A 14,900-nucleotide genomic window follows, 5' to 3' on the forward strand; every position below is an offset into this window, starting at 1 on the left:
GAAAGAAATAGGCATGACTTTTTTTGGGTGACAGGCTCGTTCCAGGCCTTTTGCAGCTTGCAAGCTGCAAGTTCATCTCACTAGCTAGATGAACAGCAAACTGAATGGCTTCCTTCCAAGAGCTGAGATCTCATCCCCCAGACACCTCACCTTCCTTCTCAGAACAAGGAACTAGAGCAGTAAGGGCGGTGTTCTCTGAGTTGTGCTGCAGGGAGATTCTGAGCTGCCTCCTTGGCTCCTGCAGCAATGGGAGCTATAAAATCCTCCCTTGGGGTTTTTACTGAGCACTGAATGTCCAGGTGGAATCTGAGCACTGCTCATCTTGTCTTTAAGAGCTGCCAGTCAAGCAGTTTTGGTAATGCCAAAACTTGAGAGAAGTCTTCCTTCCAATTCCTGAACAAATGTGTTTGAGTGAATTGTTCCCCTTGCTTCAGTCTTGTATTTGGGGGTGGGGATGGTGCCTGCCAATTACAGCAGTCTCATGGAATATTTTGCCTTTTAATTTGCTCTGTGTCTATCACTGCAACGAGGAAAATACACTCAACTGAAAAGAAAAACAGCACTACAATACTATATTTTATAATGGTATCATAAACTGTGATTTTTGGCTTTTGACAGGAAATCCTTTTAGGTAAGTAATGTAGTTGGAATCTTTTCCTAGAATATATAGTATTATGTCCCAGGCAGTAGAAATTTGCCTAGGGAGATGTTAAAGATGCATAGGCTTGAAAATTTTTTGATTCAAGATTTTATTTTGGATTATGGAACCACTGTGAAATATATTTTCATGCACTGATGCCCATTCTGAATGACCAAGTCATCCTGGTCAGTAAAAAAGATAATTTGGAAATAAGTTATACTAAATGTTGAAATGATTAAACAAAGTAAGAAGTTACATAGCTGATACAAAATGTGGTCTGAATATTAGAAAATTGTATAAAAGACCCTTCAAACTCAAATGCTCTGTTTTTCATACAAATATTTAATTTAAGTAGTGTAACTACTTATAGAAAACTACCTAATACTTCTAAGTATATTACTACTTTAGTATTAATGCTAATTTAAGAAAATTATATTCTGCTAGACTGAAGTGTGCTTTACTGTAAACCAAACCTGGGAGGAAGACAGCTGAAATGGTGCAAAGGAACATTGAAATTTATTTTCCTTTGTGCCATTTTATCTCATCTTAAATTCAAACCATGCCCTTCTATGCAGGACATAAAATTATTATTAATTATCACCTTCTGTGATGGTACAAATAAATAACATTCTGCCCAGGATTTGGATATAGATTGTGCACTGGCTGCAAAAAATATTTTACTGCTCAAGCACCTTTAAAATTGTTCTGTCTTTTGACTTCTGGAAAGTTTTTTTTGTCCAGATGACAAAAAACATTTTAAAAAACTTAAACTAAAAAAAAACCCAAACCTTTTCTGTCTTTGCTATCCAAAAACCAACCTCCTTCTTCTTTCATTTCCCAGGCAGTGTTAGATTAGGTCAGGAAAGAAATCTGGAACTGAGAACTGGACTTACTGATAAACAAGATTATCATTGCCCATTTTACAGAAGCATGTGACTGTTTCTGTAGCCAGCAACATTATACTGAGATTCCTTAGTTTTGTAACAAAATACATTGTATAATAACAGTTATAAAGCACTATTTTCCAGACTCCGTATTCCCCAATTTTGGGTCAAAATGGATATGAATGTCCCATGTTCTGTTTCTTTCTGCAGATAGTTGTTCTCTGAAGAGCAGATTTTTACTTCAAAAAACCATCAAAATATCCTTTCAGAAGGGTTTATGCCTAAATTCATAACACTAAGCAGTGTTAGTGTATGCAGTCTTAATGGAGTTTGAGATCTGTCAAAAGAGGGGTTTAACTAAACCCCTTATCATCCAGGATCTTCTTGGCTTTAACCATCATCTTAGACTCTACATAGAAAAATATGAAATATGTATGTTTGGGCACAGTATGTTTATGTATAATACAATTTTTCTCTCTGCATTCCCACTTGTCTCTTCAGTGTTGTTAGTATTCTCACCTTACCTGTGAAGCTGTGGAGGTATAGCCTAACACCTTCTGAGCTTCTCTTACTCAGGCAGACAAAGAATTAATGTGCAGTGAACACATCCATTTTAAAGTGGTTATTCCTAGGTCTAAAATCAGTGAGTTATGTTTCAAAACTGTTTGAGGTGGAGAAAGGCTCTTAAGCTGGAATAAAAATTGGAAATGATTGCTGATTTTTTTTCCCCTAATAAATTCTTTCCTGTCTCTTGGTATTTGGGAGATGCTGCTGGTTTAGACACTGAGATCTTCTGTTTCATTTAAGATTTTAAATCTTCCTCCTCTAGGTTCCACATTCTTTTCTCTGCTCCTCACCTTTTGTTCCTTATCAGGCAATTCTGTTTATTTTTACTGTCCTTCCTCACTTTTCCCCCCTTAAATGAAGATTGTAGTGTCAAAAGGAGATTAGAGACAGATGTTTCTATAATATAAAGAAGTTTTGATTTCTAAATGTTGCTGAATTCCTAGTGAAAGACCTTGAGAATAATGTTTTTAATGAGAAGACTGTTGACAGTTCTTTTAGATTTCCTTTGAAAATCCCTGTCTGTATGAAAGAAACTTGCAGTACTACTTCTCAGTCAAAATTTCCTGAATACTGGGGAGTTTATTAACAAAGCCTTTACATGTGGACAAGTTCATAAAAGGGTATCTGCCCTGTTTTCTTGCACAGGTCTCTGTTAATATCCAGCTCTGACATTAAGACCATGATCACTAGACATGTGGTTGGAATTCCCTTCCCTCTGAGAGGCCTGACTGTGCTCTGTGGATGGTAAACTGTACATTAAAACTGTAGGATCCTTTCCAGTATTGACTAAATCACACTGAGAAAACATGATTTCAACTAATATAGCTATAAAGAGAACTGGTAAATTAAAAAATTAAGTTATTTTAAAAAGCTTAAGAAATCAAGAAAGAAACATGACTGCTGGTAACAGATGCAAAAATGAAAATTAGGCCAAAGTCACTTGACTATCTGAATTTTAACCACACCATTATATTAATGATATTCCAGTTAGTTTCCTATGTAAGATTGTAATAATTTTCCTGATGTCTTTTGTTTTTCTGTTTAACTGCTTATCTCTGTCTTTTCATGCAACGTGACCAGCATAAATAAATAAGAGTACTGAGTGGCATTATATGGTCAATGTTACAGATTGTTATATTTTAGGGGTCCAAAACTGACTATCTATCTTAAAAGCTAAGATTTTTGGGACAAAATTCCTGCTTAGTTACAATTCTGCCTCTCATGTTTTAGATTCTGTGCAGGATAAGACAGTGTGCCCCCACTTGCAAAGCAAGGGGTTCAGTTGGAAGAATAAAGTCTCAGCTCAGTTGAAAAACTAATTTGTGTTGAAAGGCTCATTTGTGCTCTGCTCTGGGGAGATCAGATCTCTTAGGTGCCTTTGGCTGGTTGAAAAACACGAGAAATTTTCAATGCCTTGAAGGAAGTCTGAGAGATTCTTTCCCCCCCAGGTTTTAACCTGAAAGACACAAAAGTGTGGCCACCAGCTCAGTCATTGCTAGTTCTATGCCCTGGTTTATGGGATGCGTATTTTCACAATGTGACCCATACAGGGTGCATGTCCTATGTGCTTCTTTAAAACAAATAATGTGAGAACCTGGCTATTCTGCCTACTCCTTATCTACATTAGTCAGCAGTAGGAAGTAACGTAAATAAAAATGTAGTAAAGACTTCCTTCATTCCAAAATGTAAGTTTCCTACAGCTTTAGTCTCTGTTGCTCTGCCTCAGCATGCCAAAAATACATTTCCCTGGCACAGTCTCAGAATAAACCTAGACTTTGCAAGCAGATCCTGTCTCCAACCACTGTTATTATTTTTGGGGGATATTAGCTTCTTCTGCTCATCTAGCTGTATTTGTTGTCTGTTTTCAGGAAGAAAAACTAAGTTCCCAATCACAAAAATGGCTATCAGAAACCATTGGAGTTATTTTCTATTTTCAAGCATTATAATGTCCCAGAGAGAATATCCAGAGATTTCTCACTGAAGTTTTTCCTCCTGATAGATAATATCTTGAAAGGCTTTTTCTACCTCAACTTGCTGTAATGCCTGTTCTTGATGCCTGCTAAATGCACTCTTTTGCTGTCTCCCTGTGGATGGATCTTGAATTGTGATGTTGAGATGATTTTAACTTACCTTCAGACACAGAGACTATTTTGCTTCTGAATAGTATTCAGGTGCCACTTTGTTTCTGAAGATGGCTATCTGGAACTTTGCAGACACACTATGATTTATGCTTGTCTCATTTATTTGAATGAATTACAAAATGCTCTTATAATATGTCCAAAAATTAATATTACTTAGCGATGAATCAGCCTTAAAGGAGTAATTAACTAAGAGAATTAGCAGTTCTGTATTGATCTACTTTGCCACTCTATTAAATTACTTGCTAATTCTTATTTTGAGCTTGTGTCTTTCTTTTGATGTTGGGACTGTTGCTAAAAGCCTCCTGAGCAGTGTGCCTTTATTATCAATAAAGGTATATTAGCACCACACCTTCCACATCTGCAGACACTTCCCCCTCCCACAAATGAGGTAAGGGACCCTCAGTTGTGGAAAATTTTAGCCTCCTAAAGGGCCAATATGCGCATCTTTCTTCCCTAGTAGTTGGTTTTACAATAAAGAGAAAACCTTTTTTAAATCTCTCATTAAGGGAAAGTTTTCAGAGAAGCCTTCTGTTCTTAGGTGTTCTTTAAGTTTAAATCTCTTTGATAACTACAGATTTACACTCCCAGTGTATCTTATTTTATAGCAAAGCATTTGTATCTAGTTTTTACTTTTGCAGCAAAGATTTAGTACCTTTGTACAGTGGTTGATGAGCATTAGTCACCATTAGTTGTTTAGGAAAGTTTTATTATAGTATTATTAATTTCATATTTTAACCAAAAAAAATTCCAAGGTGACTGTTGTTTGAAGAAAATTATTTTAAAGGTTCTTAATCAACCATGGTTTCTCAAATTTGAATTGCTCTTGACAACTGAAATTCCTACAGTTCAGGGCAAAGCAGACTACAGAACTTAAAAGGAAGGTTCACCACTCATAAATTCAATATGTGTGAAAGTCTGAGGGAGTGGAAGGACATTATGTGGGAATAGAAACAAATTTTAAATTATGAAATATAGAATAACCAAAAAAAATAAACACTGCCAATTTTATAATAATATCTGATATTGTCACTAGAGATGTATCTGTGTTTAATATCTGTTTACTTATTTTTCTTGCAAAATTGGAGATTTTTAATTGGATTTCAGATTAATTTCCAAGGAAATTTCAGGACTAAGAAGATGATGCTGTATTGCCATTTGAAAAATATAAAATAACACTATTATCTTTTAATTTTATTTTTTAAACAGGGAAGTTTTACATGGGTCCTAAGGGGCCCTCAAATATCCCTGTGTACTCAGCTCACCAACAAACCATTTACAGATGAACCTTCAAAGCTTCTTGATTTTGGATGTGCTTTTTGAAGTTCTGAAGTTTTTAAGTTCAATTTTAATTTATAAATTAAAAATTAACTTAAAAATTTAAAGTTTTTAAGTTCAGTTTTCACTGCTTAATCTCTCACTCTTGTGAAAAATCTAACTACTCCCAGTGAAATCTCTGCATGTTGCTATTTTGCTAAGCTGGTGTCCCTTTCAGAAGGTGCTAAGGCATGAGCTTTAGCTGAGAATTCCTTTGCTGACGTTCTGCCTTGCCCTGTGTCTCGGTGCCCCGTGGGTCAGGTGTGCAGAGCACAGGCAAGCAGGCAGGTGTTGAGCACAGGAGGAGCCCTGCAGGTCTGTTCCTCTGGTTGTTTTTAGCAGTGCTACTCGTGACACTGACCTGAATCATCCATCCAGCTCCCTTCTGATGGCAAACAAATGTCACAGGGCTTCCAGGACCCGAGGGAGCCAACAGGGAAGGTGGAGAAGGACTTTTTACAAGGGCATGTAGTTACAGGACAAGGGGAATGGCTTCAAATGGAACAAGAGTAGGTTTGGGTTAGATTAGATATCAGGGAGAAATTCTTTGCTGTGAGGGTGGTGAGGCACAGGAGCAGGTTGCCAAGAGAAGCTGAGGATGTCCCATCCCTGGAAGTGTCCAGGGATGCCAGGCTGGATGGAGCTCTGAGAAACTTGGTCAAGTGGGAAGTGTCACTACCTATAATAGGGATGGGCATTAGATGATCCACAAGGTCCCTTCCAACTCAAGCTGTTCTAGGTTTCTATGCTGATTATTTGTTGATCAAGTCTATTTTTCTGTGGTCTTCATTAGTACAGTGGATTTAGGGCTGCCAGTTCACAAACTGCAGCCACCAGGTTTAGCAGAGAGAGGCAGCTGCAATTCTTGATGGATTTGGAGATCAGAGAAAGGAGTGTGGGCCAGCCTGTGTCAGTCTATTGGAGAGCACTGCTAAAATACAGATATTGGAAATGCATGGGTCAAGATCCACCTCCAAAGCAGATCTGCTTAGCAGAGATACAGGTGCTGGGGAAGAGAATTATGCTGGGTTCCCTGACAAAATTTGCTTCATAGCACATCTACAAATCCCACAGGTCAAGAATTGGTGTGTGGCTTCAGCGCTTTCCTTCTCCATGGTAGGGAGGCAATGACAGATGACCAGAGCTCATGCATCCTGTCTTCAGGATGTCTTCTTTCTTACACTTTGAGTTGACCACAAGTTCATTGCATGGCTTAGGAATCCAAAATAATTGCAAGAATCATAAATTGTGTCAGATCCCAGTGCTTTGTAATCACAGAGTGTGCTCTTTTAAAGGATCAATTATTTGAGCAATTAATGAAATTGATACTAAAAATTGCAGTTGAACAGTAGAGAATCCATGTTAAACATCTTCAAGCCTTACAATTATTTCAAAGTAATTTCAGTTCTGAAAGAGGTTTTGGTATGTATTCTTTTCCAATAATTTTCAAGTCTGAAATGAGGCTCAGGCAGTCACTTTTATCTGTATCTGTTTGTGTGCTCCATGTCTCACCATAACATCTGAACTGGTTTGCTGATTCAACAGGACTTCATAGATATTTTTGAGAGTGCCTAAGGCTTCATGGAATTTGGAGCCAGATAATGGGAAGAGAAGCAAAGATAAAGACTGCAGTATAAGCTTCTGTATACAAAAAGAAAAAAAAAATCTACAGTGGGAGAGAACCTTCTGGCAAACATCTATTTATGTTTTTTGATCAACTATAAATGCAAAAGAGATGAGACTTCATTAATACCAGTGCTCACAGAAGTGTTACTTTCTGAAGGAAATTGAGTCTACATTTGTTTCTGTTTTCCTCTAGAGAGTTCATCCTTAATAGGAAACTTCCTTGAACTTTGGTTTGTGTTAAAGAGGAAATTTTCATGTAAGTTGCATGAACTTTAAAAGAGGAAAATGTAGGGGAAATAGAGCCTTTAAAGTCAACTCTTCATTCTGCTTGCCTATTATATTTTTACATTATCCTATTTTGTTACGATGTTTACATCACAGGAAAATGGATTTTCTTGAGGAAAAAAAAGGGTTATCTATATGGAGTGAGCTAATCTATGGCTTAACTACCTTTTGAGTCCTACTAAGATTTTAGAAGATAATACAGGTAGAACTTGATGGTCATTGATCATAAGGATCTTTTTTACACCCCTCTGGAGAATGTTACAAATAAACCCTCTAAGCTAGTCCATAAATATTGCAAAATATGGGGGCCACATAATCAACACAAAGGAAGTATAGCTATAACCTCAAATAATTTTTTGGTGTCAAAAGATGCACACAAACTATTTTTATGTATGAAAATACTTATTAGACAAAATAACTTGAAGCAGTGGAATAATTGGCATGTATTCAAATTGTGGTTAATTGAATTCTTCATCTGTGGCTTAGAGAGCCACATGGGGTACAGACTCTGCACGGAGGAAGCAATTTTCATTAACGGGATATAATTTAGAATGAGAAAACATATACACTCTGCCTGCAACACAGTTAATAATTAATATGGAATAAATACATAGACATACACTGAGTTACCATATTTCTACCTGTCACTCTGTAGAGTTTCAGCAACTCATTTGCATGCTAAGTAAGTATATTTATTCAGGGAGATGACACTGTAACACCACCTTCAAAAGTGGAAGACCTTTATGTCACAGCATTGGAAATGAGTCATCCTTGTTTTTAAAATGGCAAAGTGAGATCAGAATGGTGATTTGATCTCATGCCTCCTTACATCTAAGAAGTTTGCTGGTTTCTGAAGTGACACTGTACTGTTAAAAGCTGATAACCAATTCCAAAACTGACCATTATTTTTGAGGCTGGTCAGTTTTCCTGAATTAGATTAGAGAAAGTTTAAAACCTCTTAAGAAAGAATATTATTTCTGTTTTGCATTCTGAAGATCTCTAGCATTTATTATTTGGTCTCTCACATATGCTGTTAATATTGGGATGCGTCTGCATGCAAAAAGCAAAGTATTTGAAGGACTGAGAAGAATGTCTTTCAGGATGTGTGAGAAAGCATGTGACATCAATGAGGGAATGGCTGACTGAAAGCCAACAGCACCACAGGGTGCAGGCTCTGTCAGTGGCTTGCTGCATCACTTTAAGCAAGTTGACTTACACCTAATCTCAAAAACAGTTAAAGCTATTTGGTACAAGAAATTCTGTAAATCAAGATCTCAGAATGGGCTTGTGCCATATATACTAACAGAGAACGTGTTGGTACAAAGCCTAACCATGGTTTTTACCTCTAGAAAGGTATGAACAGAATTTTAAGTCCAGTTACTTTTGAGACAGTGCCTTGACAGGCAGAAAATTCTTGACTTCAACAAAGCTGGAAAATATTCCTTAAATATCCCCTTGAATCAAAGCTCAAAACTCCAAATCTCTTGCAAGGATTTCTTAGCATTTCACCTGAACAGATTCAGTGCAATTTGCCTTATTTCTGCCATATTTATTTTATGAACTACAATGATATTTAATATTACTGAATTGTAGGACTGGACTTCATATTTCCTTCTCTTTTTAACAACAGGTGGTAACAATATTGGCAAACATGTCTGTGTTGGACCAGTGTGCTTCAGAAATCATTCAAGGAAATGGTATGTATTTTAGCTGAATTATAGTTTTTATTTCTTTCTGGAGAGTGAGAGTAGATGAGAATGTAGTACTTACAAGGTAGAGGAGAAAGGCTTCACTAATAAAGCTTCATTTTACATCCTGTCTCTGCTGCATATTGCACATTGCTGCAGGGTGCAAAATGAGTCCTAGGGTTGGTTCCACACAAACAAAATAAAATGCCACTGTTTAAGGAAACTTTGCATTTGTGACCACATTGTTGGTGTTGTGTGTGTGTGACTTACTCCTAGATGCAAAGGAAAGCAGTAAAAAAGTAAAAAGTGTTTCAGCAACCTGTATTGTGGTAATACAGGTAATATTGTGGTAAGATGTAAATGCCTTATTAGTACACCTACCAGCAAATTCAAGGCCAAGCAATAGAGTAAGATGGGTGATTTTTTTTTTTGTTTTGTTGGGAAACATTAAATTACAGTGAAAATTCACATATCTTGCTTTGCTAGGTCAAGTAGGCCTAACTCATGCTGAGTACTGCAGTGGATTGTCAGGGACAATGACAGCAAGTAAAATTTGTGCACACACTTTGCCATGGAATTTCACAAGAAGCATTTGCCCCCGGGCTTTTGAGGGAGGTTGGCACTCATCCTGTGTGTAAAATGTTTTTTGTGTCTGTCTCATGTTATAATAAGCAGGTGCTAGTCAGAGGCCACAATTTGAGAATGGTCTTCGAATGCTGGAGAATTTAGGTACTTTCTTCTCAACTCTGACTTTTTTGTATGTTGATTGATTATTATCTAGCTGCATGGTTCTGATGATAATTCTCTGAATTATTTATGCAAATGTTCTAACAGTTAAAATCCTCTGATGCTACCTGATGTAATCTGAATGCCTAATAGCATATGGAGTCTAATAGCACATAATTGTCTTTACACTTAAAATAATCTAGAAAAGAGAAATCATCTTCTTTTTTTTTGTGGTGCTACAAGAAGAATATCAACTTCTACAGGCAACAATAAGTTAATGAAGCCACTTTGACAGGGATAACATTGTCTTTTCTGGAGTGAAGTGTTATACAGTAAATTCAAGAAACAGAATTTAATAATTTCCTTTATTAAAGGATTCCTCATTCTAAAATAGCCTTAAACAGTTTGAGAAGGAAACTTTTAAAGGCTTGCTTAAAAATATGTAAGTAAACAAAAAACTAATTACTTGAATTGAGAGTGAAACTTCATTTAGTGACCTGAAATATGTCACTACAGGTTTTTCAGTTAGTGATTGCCTTCAGGTTAATTTAGAAGCAAATAAGGAATTACATTTGGTTGACTGAAATAAATTAGTGAAATTTAAGATTCCAACTTTTAGAGGAGGGAAGAGTTAGAGCATTTTTTAGTTCCAGAAGTTCTGTAGCTTCCTAGTGAAGACAAACTTATGCATAGATCAGATGTGCCTGGGTGCTGAAGTAAAAATTGCAGCCTTCATTTATGTATTCTCCATTCTCCCTTTTTGGGCAGTGGCTGGTCTGTTTTAGCCCAGCTTTCCTTTCCCCTTTACTTTTTTGCACTGAGATTTTTGATGGAGAGTGGATAATGATGGCCCTTGTATTCTTTCAGGTGTTCAGCTTTTAATGGAGATGCTCTTTGAGAAATCCTCCTCTGGAAACCCAGCAGAAGCTGCAGCTTGTGAGCGAGTCCAGCAGAAATCTGCGGTGACCCTGGCACGGCTCAGCCGGGATCCCGAGGTGGCAGAGGCAGCTGTAAAACTCAGCTGTAAGGATGTGTCCCCTGCTTAATGGCACTGAAAGAGGGAGCAACTGCCAGTCATGGAGAAGCTCTTTGTAATTTTTAGCCTCACTTGGTGAACTTTGTGAGAGATATTCCCTATAGAGTCTGTCCAGAGGATGACAGAAGAGATGGAGCTAAATGAACCTCTGGCTTGTTTCCCAGAGGAGCCTGAGGTGCAGCATCCACTCAGCACAGAGCTGTGCCTTGCTGTGCCAACTGACACTGCTGCCTCCTCACTCCTTTATGCAGGATCTGTCAGGGCACAGAAAACTGGGACCCCAGCAGGCCCAGATGTGATGAATCCAATGGGAGGGAATGTGTTCTTCGGGTAGGAATTTTTAAGGGTGTGTGGGAGGATTGGTAGGGAAGAAATGGAGGTCACAATTTCCACTCTGAAATTGCAGCAGCAAGTAAACCCAATTTATTTGTTTATGCTTTACAACTATTAATTATGACTGCTCTGAACTGCATAGCTCCATGGAAGGTCCCTTAAGTATTTGCATATCATCTTTGCATTAGAGATCATATCTACTAAAAAAAGAGAAATATGATGCATCTAAAAAAATATCACAAAATAAGAAGTTGTTTTTCTAAATTATTTCTCCTGACACTCTTTTGTTGCTCTCAGGTATTCCTCGCCTGATTAAACTTTGCAGATCACCAACAGAAAGAAATAATAGTGATTCTGTCTTAGTGGCATGTCTGGTATGTACATTTTAGTCTTTCTTTCATGCTTATACTGGAAAATTAAGGAAAAAACATCCCTCTAGATTTCAAAATGCATAAGTATTGCAGAAATGTTTTAAATTCATGTCAGGGTCTCCTGCTTTTCCCCTTAAGCATTATCCTGTACACTGTCAATTATTCATCCTCAGATTGAAGATTTAAGCACATCAGGAAGAATGGCTTCATCCTCACATTATTGGGCACCAAAAAAATTTCCTTGGAACACTTTGGAATTTAAGGATTCATTAATTCCTAAATTCCATTCTGTGATGGTTCTATGTTTGTTGAAATTAGCCTTGAGTCACAGGGGTAGCAGCCCTTTATCTGCACTCACTCATATATTTGAAAATACTTATGTAAAGCATCCAAAAAGAGGAAAAGATATTTCTTGCTTCCACTCCAATCCAGTTTTTTCTATTTGTGTCACCAAGACAATACAGTGCCCAGCAAAGAGTGGGCAGAAGAAGCTTAAAACTGTCTCTGCTTGGGAGAAAGATCCCATCTGCTGGCTCTGCACTGCATGCACTGTGAGCCAAATGCCAGAGCTGAATGATTGCACCAAGCTTTCTGTGAGAGGCCTCTGGGGACATGGGTGATCTAGGGCTGGAGAACAAGCTCTGGTGAATGAAGACTGAAGAATATCATTTGACAGTGCTTTGTGATATTAATGTTATTTTAAATGTGAAAGTAATGCTTGGTTATTGCAGCTTGTTCATTTAAGCAGGTCGCATTCAGGATGCAGAAAGTATAAATGGGAACATAGAAAATGCTGTGATTATTCTTCCTACATGCCAGGAAGACTTGTTAATCTTGTGTGGTCAGAGCAGAGACCACAGAGCAATGGCAGCACACCAGACTATGATTTTTCTGTCTCACCGAAGTTGTTGCTGCACATTCCTTGAATCCATGCCTATTGCTTGAGACATTTCCTACCTCCCTGTCTCAGAAACTCTGCTTCTCCTGATATTTTAGTAATTGCCTGAAGATGTTTTCTGATAAAAATGTGGCAAAAATATTATTCTTGAGATGTAAGCTGCTTCAAGCTCTGATAGGTACTGTCACTGGTGTCTGAGGGCTTGCTCTGTACTTAGACATGCTGCTCAGGTCTAAAAGTAAAGTGCCCCAAAATAATTGCCATTGAATAACTTTGCATGAGGGAAGAGTCATCTGACAGATGAAGACAGTGAGAAGAGATTACCCAGGCAGCAGAACTCATAGACCTGCAAAGTTCAGGTTTGAGTTCTGGCTGTTGTTTAGGTATGGTTATAATGGATTTCTGCAATGAAGGCTTTGCCAAACTGAAATGAAACCTTTGCCAAACTGCATTGCAATGATGCTGTTTTGTTTATCTAGGCAGCCCTGAGGAGGTTGGCAGTTATGAGTCCTGATGGGCTGGAGGATTCCGATTTTCAGCAGCTGGTAAAGCCCAGACTCGTGGATTCTTTTCTGCTGTGCACAAATATGGAAGAGAGCTTTGTATAATTGGGAGCCAAAAACCTTTGAACAATGATGAAGGTGATAGGTACACAGTATGAAAACACATGTACAATTTTATTTTGGTTTAGTCCTATTTTTATTTATGACTTATTTATTCTAAACCCATGACAATGTGGTTTGTCAGAGCAAAGGCACAGAATGAGAAAACTTGTTACTATGGTTTGCAAAGGTATTTTTTATTTTATTTTCCTGCCAAGACACACAATACCTTATCACTGCCATCTAGCACAATGTTTTGTTTAATATAGTTGAATTAAGGTAATGAAGCCAAGAATTTTTTGTTTTAATGTTAAATGCTTCTGATGATGTTTTTTCACTGATATTTTTCTATAGTTAAGAAATTTTGTAGGTTTTTTAATAAATGTGTTAGCCTCATCTGTATTAGGAGAAAAATAATCCTAAAAGCTGCAAGTATATACTTTGAAATGAAAGGGATGTTACAGTCTGAGTCCAGTTCTTAACTGTTGTTATCTTTTAATAGAATCAAGTAACTGAGAGAAAAATTTCCAAAAAATGTTCAAGTACTGGCTTCAAATGATGCTTGAATACATTCTTAGTCTGTATAAAGATGTGTTCCATCAGAGGATACACACTGACAGAAAGCTCTTTATTTACATTGACTGAAATATCCTAAAGAAGTCCATAGAATTCTAGAAAAATCTTGGATGATCTATGTGTATTTTATCTCATAATGTAATATTTTCCTCCTATGATTTAAAACCATTATACAATGACAATTTTCTCTCCTTTCCAAGCCTTACAAGAACTGGAAGTGCTAATGTCCAGACATGTTTTTAACATTCCAAGCTACTGTTTTTGTGAAAAGTTTTTTATATCTACACTAAATAATCTGAAGAGTTTAATCAATTGTAACTTGAATTTTCATTTTTCTGGCTTGTTAACTAGTTCTGTATTTTTAAAACTTTAATGGGACTCTTAGGAGCTCTGGAAGTTGAGAAATGGATGATAACATAAATAACAGATGTGATTTTTGAAATCAACTTTTTTTTCCATGAGCATTCTTTTTAATTCTTTCTTTTTCCTTTCATTGAAAAACTACATCTACTGAAAACTACTCAACCAACAATATCTGGTAGTGGGGTTTTTTTCCTCGATTTTTCACAAAGCGCTCTGTAGATTATGAAAAAAGTTGTGATTTTTTTTTCATGGCTTCCAAACATTGCTTTGGATCACTTTATGATCAGCAATTTCAGGGTTCTAGGATATCTGCCAAAACCCCCCCACATTCTTTTCTTGCTGTATCTTGTAGATATATTAAGCAGCTTAATTAATTAATGTTTCTTTAGTGTTATGTGGTGTTTGGATGAAAAGCACCAGGAAATTGTGAAGCTGTGATTGCCTTCCACATTTTCTGTATATGAGAAATCTGTCTTGCTTTAAGCAGTGAGACAAAGGTGGTTCCTTTTTTCTCCTGTGATTGTATGAGTTAAGAACTCTCTGCCTTAATGTCTTTCTTATGAGCTCTTCATATAATCAGCTCTATCTTGACTGAATTTTAAAACCTTACAAAACTTACAATAACCTCTGTCATGAGCAGCTGTTCAAAGGAAAGTGTTGGATCAGATGTTCTAGTAAGCACAGAGATGAATTCTGATTTTTTGCTTACTTTGAGACAGCTTCTTAAGTTTCTAAGATTATTGAAATGTATGATACTGTAAAGCTATGAAAATATTGTATTAGTGATGGACTTCAACACTTTCCTTCCTAAGCAGAAATACATGTGTGAGCCATGGTTGTCTTGGTAGAA

At 37.0% G+C, this 14,900-nt stretch overlaps 1 protein-coding gene across 1 annotated transcript in view; it reads left to right on the forward strand.

Annotated features, from left to right (window-relative positions):
• Positions 1-13,117, forward strand: part of INSC (INSC spindle orientation adaptor protein) — a 136,123-nt gene extending 123,006 nt beyond the window's left edge. The window contains exons 10-13 of the mRNA XM_066552524.1: positions 9,088-9,154; positions 10,739-10,894; positions 11,538-11,614; positions 12,989-13,117. Of these exons, the coding sequence (XP_066408621.1) occupies positions 9,088-9,154; positions 10,739-10,894; positions 11,538-11,614; positions 12,989-13,117 (429 nt within the window). The remainder of the gene's footprint in view (positions 1-9,087; positions 9,155-10,738; positions 10,895-11,537; positions 11,615-12,988) is intronic.
• The last annotated feature ends 1,783 nt before the right edge of the window (positions 13,118-14,900 follow it).

Source organism: Molothrus aeneus, chromosome 6 (assembly GCF_037042795.1).
Source record: "Molothrus aeneus isolate 106 chromosome 6, BPBGC_Maene_1.0, whole genome shotgun sequence".
NCBI lineage: Eukaryota > Metazoa > Chordata > Aves > Passeriformes > Icteridae > Molothrus > Molothrus aeneus.